The following is a 16,071-nucleotide window of genomic DNA, read 5'->3' as shown; positions in this document are numbered from 1 at the left end:
ATGAATTGACAATGAGCGATAGATACAGTGCAATCGTTGACTTCTGTTGCGGTGTGAGGATGATTTTTTTTTGAGTTTAATTGTTCTGTTTTGCACTGAAGGATGAGATGAACGATTTGAAAGAAAAAGAGGAAGGGTAAAGTAAAGTGCATTCGTTTTACACTCACAGAGATCAAAACTGTCTAGGAACATTACCACATCTATCCTTACCGAAATTTATTTTTAAGTTATTGAAATGAGGGTTAGATTTTATCTTATCAATAGCTAAGATCGCGTTGCTAATGTTAGCGAAGTTGATGAAACAACAGTTTTTCTCGTATAAGAAATTAATCTGTTCGACAGTTCCAAACTCTTCAAAGATTGCCCGCAAAGTATCCTCAGCAAACACGGATTCTTCTTGCTTTGCGTCTTCTTCAAAGTTGATGTTCCCTAGATAAATATTACGAGATGCACCTCTGGAAACAGCTAATGCTATTGGGTTTGGTAATGGCCCAGAGTGTTTACCCCAACCAATCTTACAACGTTTATTATGAATGGTTAAACCGTGCAATGAGCTCATGGCATAGAATTGCGCAGCAGCAGTAGGGTCAATGAATGTTACAAAACAAACGTGACGGTCGTTAAGAAGTTTAATATTTTGTAAAAGACCACCACGAATTGCATTGCAAATCTCTTCCAATTTCACGTTCTTTGGAAGGTTTCCTAGATACACAGTACGGTTGCCCAAATTGTTGGCACCTCCTGCAGAAGTGGCAATGGCAGCGGCCGCCGCAGATTGTTGTAACAATGTTTGAGAGATTAGCTCTCTATTATTTTCCATCAAAGCTTCCATACCTGGTTGTATACCAAGGAATTGGGCCACGTTATGCTGTTGAGTCTTGGTAATGAATGCACATCTATCTTTACCGTAAAATACTTTTTTGTTCGAATAGTATGGATCGATGGAACCGATATTTGCAACTGCTTTGATGGCAGCGAATATGGAAGTAAAATGAACAAATGCAATTCCTCTGTCTTCAACCAATTTGATACTTTCAATTTCACCGAATTGGGACAAATCATCATAAAGTTTCTCCTTAGTTACTAGGATTTCCTTTGGATCAGCACCCCATTTTTCACATGAGTCCTTATTGGTGTTTAATTTACCGATGTACACGTTTCTTGTCGCACCGTCATTAGCTATACCAGCACGAACGATGGGATCAATAGGTTGCGGTTTGCCCCATCCGATCTTGATATCACGCCCATCGATATTTAGTCTTTTCAGGATGGCATCAGAATGGAACAACAAGGCATCGTTCTCATCCACAAATGAAACGAATGCGCACATCTTTTCAGATAAAATCTTAACTTCTTCCACTACACCGGTACGCACGTAATCCAACAATGCCTTGTAAGTAATGGTAGCAGGAATGTTACCTAGATAAACTGTTCTTGAAGGCGCCGTAGTAAAATCTCTTGGATTATTCAACTGGCCCGACTGTAACGAGAGAGGCAAGTTAGCCTCCGCTGTAAATTGCGCAATCATGTTGACAGTAGACATATGATCTTGTGGTTCTGCAGACATAACGTTGACTGGTATTGGAGACAAAAATTCTGAAGAGGCCGATTGTAAAGTTGAATAATCCAAATACTCTTGCGATGGTAGATGCATAGACGACATGTCAGACATGCCAATACCATTTGATCCAATGACAGGGCTCATTAAATTGTTATGGAACTGAAGTTGCTGTTGCTGCTGCTGTTGATGCTGTTGCTGTTGTGAAAGTGGATGCTGATCATGTAAATGCATCTGGGCTTGCATCTGAGCGTGGGCCTGAGCCTGAGCCTGAGCCTGAGCCTGAGCCTGCGCTTGAGCTTGAGCCTGAGCTTGAGCCTGTGCCTGAGCTTGAATGTGAGCCTGCATCTGAGCTTGAGCTTGACCGTTCATTTGGCCCTGACCATGCGGATCCCAATGGGTCTGCGGATGATGAGCACTCTGGTCGGACCACACAGTGTTCTGCCTCGAATTCGTCTGGTATGAAAGATCAGAAAGAGGCGACAATGGCGATTCTCCAACGGGAGAAGCCGCCATATGGTGTACATCCAGATGTGGATGCGAATGCTGCTGGTTGAATGGTGAATAAGTCATGGTTGGAACTCTTCAAACTATTCCAAAATACCCCGAAACAAAACTAATAAAAACCGTGCTTGCTTAAGAAAGAATTAAAAAAAGTGATTGGGTTACACTCCAATCGTTTATAAGAAAAACCACCACTGGTGTGATTAGTCTGAATAGCCTATATTTAACCTTTACCTTTCAAGACGAAGTGGTGCCAATCTGAAAACACTATGTGAATGTTTCGAGTTTTCAGTTTTTTGTTGATTTTTTTTTCTTCTTCGAGAACTTGAAAACTTTCAAAACTGGTCTTTTCCAGTATGGAAATGCGAGATCGAATAGGAACTAAATGGGGCTTGAAAGAAGAGATTCCGAGCAGAATGCGAAGCAAGATGTAGCAGGGGAGAGGTGAGAAGTGAGAGTTGGCTGGTTTGGGGGAATATGTACTGGTGAATTGTATCCCGTGTTTACGTCTTTTTACGTCTCTTTGTTTCTCTTTATATAGTGCATTAGTTGAACGGCATGTGGTTTACAGCTTGTAAAGTGACATTTGTGTGAATTGTAGATTGTAAGGCAAATATAGTTTAGACTAAATACGAGTGACAAAGTGATGAGGAAGAATGTTTGAGGGCAGTGCAGATGTCGAGTAGAAACTTTGTCTTTTTCTCTTTTCTCTTTTTCTTGTTTCTGCTTCCGTATTGCAGAAGGTTTGGGATCCGACATATATGGAATAGAAAATCTCGGCTTGAACAGCAGACATTCCCCGGTGAAGACGTTTAAGTGTATACATAGGGCTTTATTCTATATACGTACAAGTTGCCTGCAAGCTCTGAGTGCCGTTATATCTTTTCATGTCACGTGATATAGTTGATACAGTACTTCACATTCCTGTGTCTGTCAAATCAGTGTCCTCTTCAGATGTGTTTCCTTCATCTGGTACGGCATCACTGGTTGCAGTTATTGGTATTGGACTCGATTCTACTGTCTGCGTGCGTTTCTCTGGCGATGAACTCAAGCTAGTCCTTGACCGGTTTATTCCCATGAACGGGTACGATTGAGTCGGTACCAATGGCTCCTCTGGCTCCTTATCATCTTCGTCAAGATCCGATAACTCTCTCTTCACAGGAGATTTATATTCGAATTGAGGCGGAGATCCTAATGGAACGCTAACCTGAGATCGAGTTCGCTTCAATTCTTGTTCCAGCTCTCGTATCTTCCGGTTTCTCTGATTTAGAGCATCGATTATCCCATTGCGACTTCTCTCTATTACTTGTAACGCTTCCTCGGTTACTTTCTTCAATCGATTCTCCCATATTTCATTAGTGCTAGATACAAGTCTCATACTGGCTTCGTATAAATCTTCTAAATCCAATTTATGACGTTCCATCTCTAGTGGTATATTCACGTCTTTATACCCTAGTATCCAAACTTTATCATTATTCTTATGTATTGTAACCTGTATATCTTCTCCTATGCGAGAGCATGACAAACACGCATTAACCATATGCTTCATATCCGTGTGTGGTATATCATCGCTGGATTCACCGGCCACGTACCCATAGTCGACTCCGTTGATATGGGTCCAAATTTCATACTCATCCCTCTCAGACCAAGAACAATGGCCCATGTAAACCCTCGTCTCATCCTCAGAGTTCTTGTCTCGCACAAAAAACCAACAATCACCTGGTTCAGACATCATCAACACGATGCAGAACAGAGTATACGACTTATAAGGCTCTATTTTTCTTGCATCTTGTTGCCAGTTTGAGTATTTCCCGCTACATCATTCATTGAAAAAAGGTATGGAAATGCTGATAAATCATTAATGCATCTTCATCCATATAACAAAGAACACAACTTACAGAACGAGATAAATATCCAGTCTGCTAAAACAAGAATTAAAGTTAGGTTAAAACTATACTCTCGGTATTACTATAGTCTTTAAGAGGGTTTTTATCACCAGTTTTGAATAACGATGACAGAAATAGCGAATGGTCAGCAGATTTTACCTCCGGACTATACATTGAAAGAGCCTGAACCAGAACACTGTCCTGGCCCAGAATCTGAGAATGCCGGTAAAGGTGATTCTTGTCAAGGATGTGCGAACAAAGAAGTTTGTGAGAGTCTACCGAAGGGTCCAGATCCCGATCTTCCATTGATCAAGGAGAATTTGGCTAATATTAAACATAAGATCTTGATTCTCTCTGGTAAAGGTGGTGTAGGAAAATCTACTTTCACCACTATGTTGAGTTGGGCATTGTCGGCAGACGAGGATTTACAGGTTGGAGCTATGGACCTCGATATTTGTGGACCCTCGTTGCCACATATGTTGGGATGCGTTAGAGAAACAATCCATGAATCGAACACAGGTTGGACTCCCGTTTACGTAACGGATAATTTGGCGACAATGTCTATTCAATATATGTTGCCAGATACGGATTCAGCAATTATATGGAGAGGCTCGAAGAAAAACGCTTTGATAAAGAAGTTCTTGAAGGATGTGGATTGGGACTACTTGGATTATTTACTTATAGATACTCCTCCAGGTACTTCAGATGAACATATTTCAATCAATAACTATTTAAAGGAGAGTCAGATTGATGGGGCACTAATAGTTACCACGCCTCAGGAGGTTGCGCTATTGGACGTACGGAAAGAAATAAATTTTTGCCGTAAAGCTGGCATCAACATACTTGGTCTTGTGGAAAATATGAGCGGATTTGTATGTCCAAATTGCAAAGGAGAATCTAAAATCTTTAAAGCGACCACTGGTGGTGGTAAAGCACTTTGTAATGAATTAGGAATAGACTTCTTGGGATCAGTACCATTGGATCCAAGAATAGGTAGATGTTGCGAAACAGGAGAAAGTTTCTTGGATGAATTTCCAGATAGCCCTGCTTCGACCGCGATACTCGAGGTCATTGAATCGTTACGCGACGCGGTAGGCGATGTCTAAAGTCAAAGAATAATACTAATTTGCATCCGAAAAGTTCTTGAAATGGGTTCTGAACTTTCATGATATCCTTCTATATTATGTACTTTTATCGTTTAATATTTTGTTGTAATCATTTATATACTTATAATACAGGTTTTCACAATGAGGACAACACTTTCTTTAAGTAATTTGATTCCGGTTGACCTAATGGTAAAGAAAGCAGGCTCTCTTTTGGGATTTTTCTTGATAACATGTTGAGGTTGATCAAAAACAATTCACTGACAGCCTCAGAGATACGAGAGCTTGCAACGTTCACTAATTCATGATGTGAATAGTCTTTGCATAGGTTGGGTAATGTGTTGATAAGCTGATGGATGATATTAGGATCGAGGGAGTTGTGTAGTGAGAGCTTGATGTACTTTTCATATACACCCAATCCTTTTTCCCAAGTTGGGATGGTGTGCGAAGGAAACCTTTGCAACAGTGTTTCCAAAACTGATAAGTAATCGTTATTCCATTTGGCATTGATTATTAACTTTGGACCTACGGTAGTAATGGTGACTAGTTCCGCCTCCTTAAAGTCGCCTGCTTTCAACAAATTACTTACTTCGGAAAGATGGTCGCCAGAGTACTTCTCGTATAGTGCCAGATGACGATGGATTATTGGAGCTGAAATCTGTAATCTTTCCAAAATTGGTTTAATATCATTGGAGGTGAAATACAAAATTTCTGAGCTTAGCAACAAATCTATGGTATTCTTGGCGATAGCATCATCGGCAATGAAACATGCCACGAATAAAGCTTCCTTATGCATTCTGTCAAGCTTTAGTTGATCAATGAACTCTAACGTGATTCTGTCACGCAAATGTTCAGTAATATCTTCTCTTTGTAACATATGCGTAAAGAACCAACAGAGCCGAACATCGAATATCTCCGAATGCGATCTCAATTCATCTAAAAGTTGCTCAACTGGGATAGTTGGGCAAGCAAATAACTTCATAATATTCATTGACAAGTTTTCAAAAGTTGAAACAGACGATGTATCAACAAATGGATTTGATATAGCATTCATAATCAAATCTTCTAGAGTCAATGAATCGATATCTCCATAATATACTTGTAAACCTAAATTCACTAACCGCGAAAACTTGTTACTCTCATTTACCAACGCAGTAGAAGCGAAAGGATTGCCAGTGAGTAGTTGATAGATACTAATGACTGTTGGATCCACTATAGAGCCTAAAGATTTCCATTTAGTTAACTGTAGTTGCGCGATTTCACGAACAATTGGATCATTGGACCCCAGTAACGTTATCAAAACAGATAAATGTTTGTTTTTGGAAATTATAGCCGTCTTTGAAGCATTTACAATGTCGTTGACAGAGAGGAAAAGAAGTATTTTCTGAATATCAGAAGCAGTGGATAGCATAGAATCAATCTCAGCCCTTGTTTCATCGACTATCCATCCACAGAGCTTTGCATGCCGTTGTTTTTTAATAAGAACTTTTTCAACTTCTGGGGAATTGACAGCGTATGGAAGGGAAAGAGGATCAAACAAAATGGATGCTAACTTCAATATTTTGTCTTCATTTGGGACATCAGAATATGCAGAAGCAAGATTATCGAACTGTAAGGAACATTTCCCAACAAGAGGATAACCATTTGGTCTGGAGTTGACTATGGATGTGTTCAGATAAGAGGCGAACACATTGTCAAAAGAAGATTTATTTATTGGCAAGTTGGACTGAAACACGATCTGCTTACAGCCTGACAACTGTGATGGATCTTTGAGCAATAATTGCCCGTTAATATTAAACTTCGCAAACCACATATGTGAGTTGATTCTTCTTTCTCTTTTAACAGATTGGTATGTCAATAAATCTTTCTTAAATGAAGGGAACAAGATATCGTCCAAAGAATTACCTTGCGTGTTTTTGAGTAAAAGTGGCTTGGAATACACAGACTGTTTGGAAGTACCTGCTAATTGTAATTGTTGCAACCAGTTCGATGATGTAACAAGTTTAGGTGCAGCCTCGAGGATATTCAAATCATCTTCGTCTAAATCAGAAGGTTCGTAAGGTTTTTCCTTGATAATAAGTGACATGTCTTGGTCAACAGAGTCGGATAGTACTGGAACCAAATCTAGTACTTCTTTCTCCATTGCAAGAGCCTCTGCTGCTGTGAGGTCTGCATTGCTTGGTACCTCCGCTTCAAGGGACGTGCTAGACTTCTTCACACTGTGGCGACGCTTGGGAAAGGCCAGAGGTCTGTCTCTTATTTCCTCGGCGTTTATTCTTTCTGCTTCTTCAGCATCCACCTCCATATCTTCTTCATTGACCATTCCCCAAACACTGAAATGTTTAACTCTAAAAGTCCAAATTCCACCAAATGGGTTATATGAAATGAATTCCATTTCTTTCATATTCCTTAAACGCTTGACAAAATATTGAACTTCAGCAATTTTCGAGTTGTCTTTAATGGGTTCTTTTGTTTTTTTATCGATCGGATAAACATTTTCCAAAGTTATTGTAGCAGGTACATTGACACCATAACCAACATCCGGTTTATTTTCGGTATCAGGATAGACTTCCACGGTTCTATTCTCATTAAAAATTATTGTTCTTCCGAATAGTTCTTCAAAATCATCCATAAATGCAGTTAAGTCAACTTCATAGTCAAAACTGATGGAACCAAAGTTTTTGCGACCAATCACAAAATTGGGCACAACCGTGAGCTGGTTTTCCGTAAGTTGCTCTAATTGTTCGATAGTAGGTGAGCACCAATAGTCAGTTGCTTTATTCGTTATTTTGTGTTCTTCATCCAGACAGACTTCCGAAGTTGGCTCTGTTGGACTAGTTTCTGAAGGATGTGCTGAAAAAAGAAGTTTATCATTCCTTGGTATACTAATCTTATGATCTTTCTCGTCCATATCTTTCATTATGGTAGCGGAAGAGTGACCGTTAAAGAGTTTCATCTTTTTGGCAGCGCTTCTGTCTGTATCAATGGTTAATTTTTTCATGCTTGAAACGTCCTGGTTAAAATAAGAAGCCAGTGAGTTTGTCTTATTGTTAATATTCTTCCCTTTTTCCTTACTCTCATCTCTTGAAAGTGCCGAGAAAGTATCCTGTTGGGCTAAGTTTTTATTTGATGGGGAGAACAAACCATGTGTTGTTTCTCTGCTCTTCAAATTCTTAAGTCTTGAAGTTAGCTTCCCTATCAGTGTTGAATTGCCTGTGGGAGGTAATATATTGTTGCTGATCACTGATGATGCAGTTGAAAATTTTCTATTTTGTTTCGAGTCTGAGACAGGCTTTCTCTCGTTACTCAGGGATGTAGTAATAGATTCTGGCATTGACAGCACAGGATTTGGACTTAATTGCAAACCGTATGGGTTGTTCGTTGGGGGTTGGCCAGGTTGCTGTGGCTGTTGTAGTTGAGAAACATTGAACAAGCCTGTTGAATTTGTAGTTGGTTTGCTGGACGAGAATAAGCTCCCTGAACCTTGTGTTGATGAATTTCCAAACAGTGAAGTCTTTGGGACTGTTGACGCCGTGTTCGTGGTATTATTAGAAAATAGACTATTAGTTTGCGATGGAGTATTTCCGAAAAGTGACCCACCATTGTTTGATTTATTACCAAATAAACCACCACTCTGTTGCGTATTTAATCCGTTTGATTGGAACGTATTGTTTGTTGTCGCACTGGGGTTATTTCCGAATGAGATACCAGTAGCTGTCTGTTGTCCACCAGAATTTCCGAATAGCTTGCCAGCACCATTGTTCTGCTGGGCATTCGACCCTGGGCCAGAAAATAATGATGTGTTGGGCGTTGATGCAGCGGCGTTATTAGGCTGGAATAGAGAATTCGTCTGTGGTGTATTCTGGGAAGCATTGTTGTTTCCAAAAAGATTCAACCCAGGCTTGTTGTTGTTGTTCTGAGCATTGCCAAATCCTGTTGGGTTTCCAGGGCTCGGCGTGGAGAGTGTATTAGCACTAAACAATGTGCCAGTATTGGGTTTTCCATTCAAAACCCCATTGTTCGCTGGTGTAGAAGTTGTAGGTGTTGAGGTGTTCGCGTTGCCGAATAACGAACCAGGCGCTTTGTTATTACCAAACATAATCAACTTGTTGTTGAATTTATGATGATGATGTTTAAACTGTACAGATTCAAAAATGACAGCAGTAACAAAAAACTGAGAAATTTCGTCTGCAGCAATGAACACCAGCTATGGAATTGGTTTTTAGAAGCTCTGCGATCAATGATAGCCAAGTAGTGCACTTGTTAGAGTTCAAAAGGTGTTTTGTTTACACTCATCTTACTGTTTAAATGTTATAGAATAACAATTTTTTGGAATATTGCCATTCGAGAGAAATTTAAAGAAATATCGTACGAAACTATATACTGCGTAATGCCTAAAACTTGCGCTACAAAAGCTCGGATATCCATATCAAAGAGCTATATTACAATTGGAGAGCCATTTAAATACCTTTTCATATTTCTTTATGAGATTAGACGTTAGATTTCTTGCTGTTTTTTCTTCGCCATAGATAATATTAACATTGATGGTCGCATTTTTAGAGTGACATATCAAATCAATAAACCTTTCCATAGGCAAAGAAAGGGCTACTTTGCAATGATATTTATAGTCCAAATGCTGGAATGTGACATATTTGATCTGAGAATTCTGTGATGGGGCATTGACGGTTGCCGGGAATACGAGTTTTAATTTTTTGAATTCTGAAATGACAATTGAAAGATCTATCAGTTGACGTTGCAAACTTGATATGCACTGTAGTCCATTTATGAAGGTTCGCTGGCAAGAGTTGATCCAACAGTTTATAAATTCTCTTTCAAATTGGTCTATTCGTTCTTCTCTAATACTGAATGAAATACATGACGGTTGATCAATTTTTGAAAGATCAGCTGTCACAATAACTTTGTCGTCATGTAATGATACAGATAGGACTGGACCAACTAACTTTCTGAACTTTATACCAGAAATGCTTTGGTAAAGCTGATGGACTAGTTTAAGCTTTGCCACATCATATTCTGTGCAAACTTTGCTTTGTTTCAAGTCCTGTCGAAGTTGAGCAATCTCTTCGTTCACTTTACTCATCTCCAATTTTGCATCTTGTATTTTTTGGGTAAGTTGATCTTTTTTAGTGGTCAGCTGGTTCAAGTCTGACACCTTTAGCATGTTCTCCCTCAAGTCTCCTTTCAATTTGTTCACTTTCAGGAGAGTCGTTATGTTCTCTTTCTTGTTACTAAAAACATCGTTGTGCTGCCGAAGAACATCAAGTTCTTTCATTAACACCTGTTTGATGTCACTAACTCTTATTTTCACGTCATTTATTTCATTCATGTATTTCATGATCTGGGCATTTTCATCCACCAAGATAGCTATATTTTCTTCCAGGACTGTTTTAATTCCTTTCAAATGTTGTGATCTCCACTCAAACCAGACTTTTTCAGATTGTAATCTAGCCATTATGGTTACTAATTCTAACTTTTCGTTAATAGCATAACGGGTATCAGTATCTGCCTCAAAATACTCTTTTATCAACCTGGGGGGTTCGTTGGATGCAATCTGCTCTCGAAGACTCTTTAAGAGATTCCTTGATTGTAGAATTCTTCGGGTTAGTTCTTTTGCGGTGAAAGCTTGAATCTCTAATATTGGAATCTTACAATATAACGCTTGGTATATTATATTAGATGGGACATGTTCGATGTTATTCGTACTCTTAAGATCGATTTGAAATTCGTTTATTTGGGTATCAACGTTGAATTTTATATTAGCAGCATCAAAAAATGTCTGCAAGGAGATTGGTCCCGATTGACTTTGAGTGTCTGATAGAACATGTTTACTTGTTTTGGATAGTATGGGAGAGCCGACATTTTTTGGTTTTGGTAAAGAATTTGTTGCCAACGGAATTGGCGATAATCGTTCCATCTCTGTGAGCTCCGCATCTATATTCTCTTTTTGTTCAGGGGTCTCTTGCACTTGCACTGGTACCTGCAATTTGACCGGAGACTGATAACCACCGTTAGATAATTTCCTTCTTTTTGACTGCGGGAGTTGAGTTGGTTCTAGTTGAGTTGAAGAAACTATCTGTGACTCTCGCATCTCCAGAGGAGCCTGCACGTTTGTAAATTCCATTGTTTCCTCTGTAATTGCTGGTATCTTAGGTAATTTGAAAGCAGATTCTGAATCTGCATCTAGCGTAGGTTTTTCTGCATCCATCCGTATTTGGTCAGTTATTTCCATAGACTCTTCTTCGTTAAAGCGGCGTTTCTGCGGTTCTGTAAGGTCCATTGTTTCCTCCAAAACTTGGTCTTCGTTACCATTCTCTTCTTCTTCTTCCGCAGCAGTAGAGGTTTCTTGCGGTACCACATTATCGTCTGGTTTAGCGCTATGTTTTGCAAATAACTGTGTTATATCCATTGAAACCTCTTTGTCGAACACAGGTTGGTACCCATCATTTTTCGGTTCGCTTGGAGACTCCAATTTTTGGAATATTGAACCTATCGGACTAGTAAATTCCATTGTTTCTCCAGAATTGTCGTTATCATTTTTGGTATCGGCCATAGAGGCTTCAGCTACTGCCACTTCCAATTTTAAAGCGGATTTCCTTCGAGGTTCCCTTACATTTTGAATCGATTGTGGTATGAATTCGAACTTGTGCAAAGTCACATCTGGTGCAAAGGACACACGGCGATTTCCCTTCGAAATCGCAGCACTGATCCGGGATGTCGTATTGTTTCCGTCCAGTATATCTTCTTTGGTAATTCCCTCAGTAGGAAACTGTATCTGGGACATAGTCAAATTATGACTGGTGTTAGTTGTATCATCATCCTTAAATTTTTGCTTAAGGATACTTCTCGGAAGCAAAGACAATCGTTTTGGATCTGTCATATGAAGCGAGACTATCAACACAGGGTGAAATATGATAATAAATGGAAACTTAACCTAAATATTAGTCCTTAAGTTTATGATGATTCGGTATTTGTGTGTCAATATATTGATCTAAAATTCGATTGTTTACGTTTTCGAAGTTCAATGTTTTCGATTCAGAGCGCTGCTGCACATACAGTGAGAACCGAGAAAAAGGATAAAACAACTGCCTTGAAGAGTCTCTTAGAAAGGATGGGTGTACTTCATCAATTATTTATTTGTTAGTGATTCGAAACGGTCTTCAGATTTGCCCAAAGATGTTCACTAGATGAGGATGTTCAAGATCTCAGGTCATAACCATCACGTGCTATAGTCCGGGTAAATATCTTAATCTCCATTGAAACTATTTTGAAAAATTATCGAAGGCCTTTTCATGGTAGATCATCAGCTATAGAGGGCATGTTCAGTCGGTGTGATGCCTTATTGACGATTGTGGACTCCATTAGTACGTTTCAAGACCGTGGGTGATATCAAAAACTGAAAACTCTTCACAGGTATAACTCTGGAGCCCGATATAATATAAAGAGAGGGAAATACATACATAATGAGCACACTTTTCGGAAGTACGATGTTGAACTCGTTGACAAGACTGACAAGGCCAGCTGTGAAAAGTATCAATATGCTATCTATGCCAATGATGGGTCTTATGAACCCTCCTTTGACCAGAGGTTTTAAGGTAAGAACTTCCATCAAGAAGTTCTGTAACGATTGTTACATGGTTAGACGTAAGGGCAGAGTGTACGTTTACTGTAAGTCCAATAAGAAGCATAAACAACGTCAAGGTTGAATTACAATCGCCCTCCCATTCGTCCCAATCTTTCATGTATATAGATAAGTCATAATGGAGGATGTGTTCTTTTCTTGAATGTGGAAAAATGCAGCCTTCTTTCTATAAATAATTTCCATTCTATACTAATAAACTGGTTTTAAATATATAAAATTCTGAAGTTTAGATGGTTAGATATTATTCATCTCGCCAACAGGAAAGTCCTAATCCTCCTATTAATATAAGTGTTTTCTGGACGTTTGGTAACGTAACTATATCACTGGAACCGGTATCTGCTACTGTGGTATATTTGCTCTCCGTTATTTTCAGTTTGTCATTCGTAATGTCCCTAATTCTTATGACCTGGTCCACTGATGTAGCCAATAATTTTGTGTCATTATCTAACAGATTCACTGATGTTACTGTTGATGAAGCAGCATACGAATCGTGATCTAGTATTTCGGCTTTCATCGTGTAGTTGTCATTGTTCGTAAATTTAGTGATGGCTACAGCATTGTCATCACCCCCAGAATATACTTTGAATGAATCCGAAGACTTGTCAAGCTTCACGTCGAGTGATTTGATACCTGCTGTGTGTACCAGGATTTTTTCGGACCAGTTTTGTAATTGTTTTGTTTCCAATTTGAGGCCCCTGTCAAAAAGCTCATTATTCCTTATCTCGAACGGAACGGAATTAGTGATGTCCCATGTAATTAAATGACCATCTGTTGGTGCAATCAGAAGTTTCAAGCAATTCTGTAACGGAATGAAAGCAACGTTCCAGATACAACAGGTTTCATATCTTCCATCTATGATCAAGGTGAAAGAATTTTGCTCGTTAAAGTAGTGCCATACTTTCACTGAACTGTCACTGTATACTGTAGCCATTATGAAATCGCAAGTGTCACCATTCAAAAATAGCACATCGAAATCCATTATCCGAAGGTCTGGATTGTTCATAGAAGGGATTAGTTTCTGTTTCAAATTCACATATGGATGAGAGAATTGATCATTCAATTCCCATAAGAATAGCTCTTCCCTTGCACTACACGTAATGAAAAAATTGTCACAGATGAATTTGCATCGTTGTAAGCCGGACACATGAGATTTCAGAGTCCAGAAATTTTGAATAGCTCCGGTTTCTGAATTGATAGAAGACAATTTAACTGTTGTGTCTTCTGATCCAGTAATAAATAGTAGGTTTTCCTTACAATAGTTTGAGCGTTTTCGGAATGAGATATCCCTTATTTCCCTTCCATGAGTTCCATTTTTTAAAGCTCCTGGGTATTTGCCTTTGGGTATCTTAGTAATGTTGAGGGTAGAATTTTTCACAAAACAGAGCACCTGTTGTTGCTCTTGAGATCCAAAAAGCTTCCATTGCCTATGTGCTCCGCCACATGGTTGGCTGAATACTTCATATTGTTGGGATTCGTTATAAATATGGAACAAGTTAGACTTAAATCCGTAGACGAAGAAATCATCATTTGAATCATAAAATGAACCTTCCAAAAAACCTCGGCTAATTTTATTGGCGTGTATTGTTTTGTACACAGAGCTTCTGAAGTCTACAGCAACAAAGAAATAAGTTCCATCTCTGTTAGTCATTGAGAATAATGCATCATTCTCTGTGGTTTCCAAATAGTTAATAGAAGTTATTGCATCAGCTGCTTGAGTTTTAACCACAATTGGAGGTTTCGTTTCTGATGCAAGGTCGAAGATAAATGCCAAGCTGAATCTTGCACCCACCAGTAAGCGATTATTATGAACTTCTGCGCAACTTGATATCATGTTTTCAGGTTTAGAAAACGTATACCTTTCTGTTGGAGCACAGGAACCATGGTTGAATTTTAACATCAACAGTGGGTCTCTAGGATTCGGCGATTCAATTATAAGGTAGAAATGAGCAGTGTGTCTTACTGATAAGCAGTTTACCGTTTTAGTAAGAAGTTCTAGTTCATAGTCGACTTTTTGCAACACAGAACCGAATTTATCAAATTTAAACGATGTCAATAAGCATTTGTTGTTCATGAAGAAGATGGTGTTTTCGTTTCCTTGGGTAATAGAAAAACTGAAAAATCGATCGTCATAATCTAAGAACTTCCATTCCTCTATATTTTGAAGGTATTCAAGTATGTTACCTTCCGATGTGATTAAAACTAAACCAAAATCAAACCAGTGGAAACCTTTTACAATTTCATTGGCTTTATGAATGAAACCGTCGCATTGTTCTGAGATGCTTTCCAGAGAAAGTTCAATATTGCATGATCTATTATGCGGGACAAGTTCCGTAACTTTTAACCGACCATCGTTTCCTCCACTTATAGCAATTAGATTGGTTTCCTCCACATCAACCCCCCACACATTCTTAGTTAGATGACTCTCGAAAATATCTTTTATAGTTAATTCATCGTTCTTGTAGTTCCAGACTCTGCATGTACAATCCTCTGAAACGCTGATGAGCTGTGTATCATCATTGAAGAACTTTAAATTCCATATCCTCGCTGTATGGCCCCAAGCCCTTGATAAAAGCTTTCCAGAAACCATATCCCAAATAATTATGGAACGGTCATCAGAACAACTGGCTAGAAGTTTCCCATTATTACTAGTAGTCACATAAAAGATAGAACCTTCATGACCACGCAGAGTGTGTATTTTCTTCTTTGAGTCTAGTTCCCATACTATAATACCATTCATGATTGTTCCAGCATTTACGAGAACCTTATGGCGAAGAACCTTTATGGAACCAGAATATAAAATCGACCGTTCACCTTCCACAAAATGAGTACTTTTAACAGTGAAGTTATCTGGATCGATGATCAGAACTCTGTTGTAACTGGTTAAAAGATATATTTCTTCTTTATTGAAGCTAAACTCACCGCTCATGATCCATTCACCAGTCATTTTCTCCTGGTCAAGCACTTCACTTTTCGAAAAGAGATCATTTATATTGACGATTGAAAAGGATCTTGAACCGTAAACCAACACATTTCCAGATGTCTTATCTATGCTAATACCATGAACTTTGTTTCTATGGAAAATATGACAGCGGTTAATGCTAGATCCATTCGAATAATCGAATACCTCGATGAATGGACCTTGTGAACATAAGCACCACTTCTCATAGAATTTTACGGCCAGAGAGGGACCAACATGATTCAGTTTTTGTAGCATTACATGCAACTACCCTTTGAATCCTTATTTATTTCGGTATCAACCCTGAAGGTCCTTGTAGTGTTCCCTAATTCCACTGTTCCACTTTTCTCGATCATTAAAAGGTCATCTCATCGTTAATGTCATTCTATTTTACCAGGTCCATTGAG

At 38.8% G+C, this 16,071-nt stretch overlaps 7 protein-coding genes across 7 annotated transcripts; 2 read left to right on the top strand and 5 right to left on the bottom strand.

Annotated features, from left to right (window-relative positions):
* Positions 1-172: 172 nt before the first annotated feature.
* On the bottom strand, positions 173-2,131 carry MRN1 (Mrn1p; the record flags this gene model as incomplete). Its single annotated transcript, XM_454811.1, has 1 exon — positions 173-2,131. The coding sequence occupies one exon, from the start codon at positions 2,129-2,131 to the stop codon at positions 173-175; it is 1,959 nt and encodes a 652-aa protein (XP_454811.1).
* Positions 2,132-2,978: 847 nt separating this feature from the next.
* KLLA0_E19009g (uncharacterized protein) lies at positions 2,979-3,797 on the bottom strand (the record flags this gene model as incomplete). The annotated part of the gene is made up of 1 exon (XM_454810.1): positions 2,979-3,797. The coding sequence occupies one exon, from the start codon at positions 3,795-3,797 to the stop codon at positions 2,979-2,981; it is 819 nt and encodes a 272-aa protein (XP_454810.1).
* A 276-nt stretch (positions 3,798-4,073) lies between these two features.
* Positions 4,074-5,054, top strand: NBP35 (Fe-S cluster-binding ATPase; the record flags this gene model as incomplete). Its single annotated transcript, XM_454809.1, has 1 exon — positions 4,074-5,054. The coding sequence occupies one exon, from the start codon at positions 4,074-4,076 to the stop codon at positions 5,052-5,054; it is 981 nt and encodes a 326-aa protein (XP_454809.1).
* Positions 5,055-5,190: 136 nt separating this feature from the next.
* Positions 5,191-9,150, bottom strand: NUP145 (nucleocytoplasmic transporter NUP145; the record flags this gene model as incomplete). The annotated part of the gene is made up of 1 exon (XM_454808.1): positions 5,191-9,150. The coding sequence occupies one exon, from the start codon at positions 9,148-9,150 to the stop codon at positions 5,191-5,193; it is 3,960 nt and encodes a 1,319-aa protein (XP_454808.1).
* Positions 9,151-9,480: 330 nt separating this feature from the next.
* Positions 9,481-11,946, bottom strand: SPC105 (kinetochore-microtubule binding complex subunit SPC105; the record flags this gene model as incomplete). Its single annotated transcript, XM_454807.1, has 1 exon — positions 9,481-11,946. The coding sequence occupies one exon, from the start codon at positions 11,944-11,946 to the stop codon at positions 9,481-9,483; it is 2,466 nt and encodes an 821-aa protein (XP_454807.1).
* Positions 11,947-12,529: 583 nt separating this feature from the next.
* Positions 12,530-12,772, top strand: RTC6 (mitochondrial 54S ribosomal protein bL36m; the record flags this gene model as incomplete). Its single annotated transcript, XM_454806.1, has 1 exon — positions 12,530-12,772. The coding sequence occupies one exon, from the start codon at positions 12,530-12,532 to the stop codon at positions 12,770-12,772; it is 243 nt and encodes an 80-aa protein (XP_454806.1).
* Positions 12,773-12,949: 177 nt separating this feature from the next.
* On the bottom strand, positions 12,950-15,922 carry RTT10 (tRNA (34-2'-O)-methyltransferase regulator RTT10; the record flags this gene model as incomplete). The annotated part of the gene is made up of 1 exon (XM_454805.1): positions 12,950-15,922. One exon carries the CDS (start codon positions 15,920-15,922, stop codon positions 12,950-12,952), a length of 2,973 nt encoding a protein of 990 aa, XP_454805.1.
* Between the last annotated feature and the right edge of the window lie 149 nt (positions 15,923-16,071).

The sequence above is a fragment of the Kluyveromyces lactis genome (assembly GCF_000002515.2).
Source record: "Kluyveromyces lactis strain NRRL Y-1140 chromosome E complete sequence".
In the NCBI taxonomy this organism is placed as follows: Eukaryota; Fungi; Ascomycota; class Saccharomycetes; order Saccharomycetales; family Saccharomycetaceae; genus Kluyveromyces; species Kluyveromyces lactis.
The sequence above is the reverse complement of the archived record's forward strand: the minus strand, read 5'-3'. Positions and strand labels throughout refer to the sequence as shown.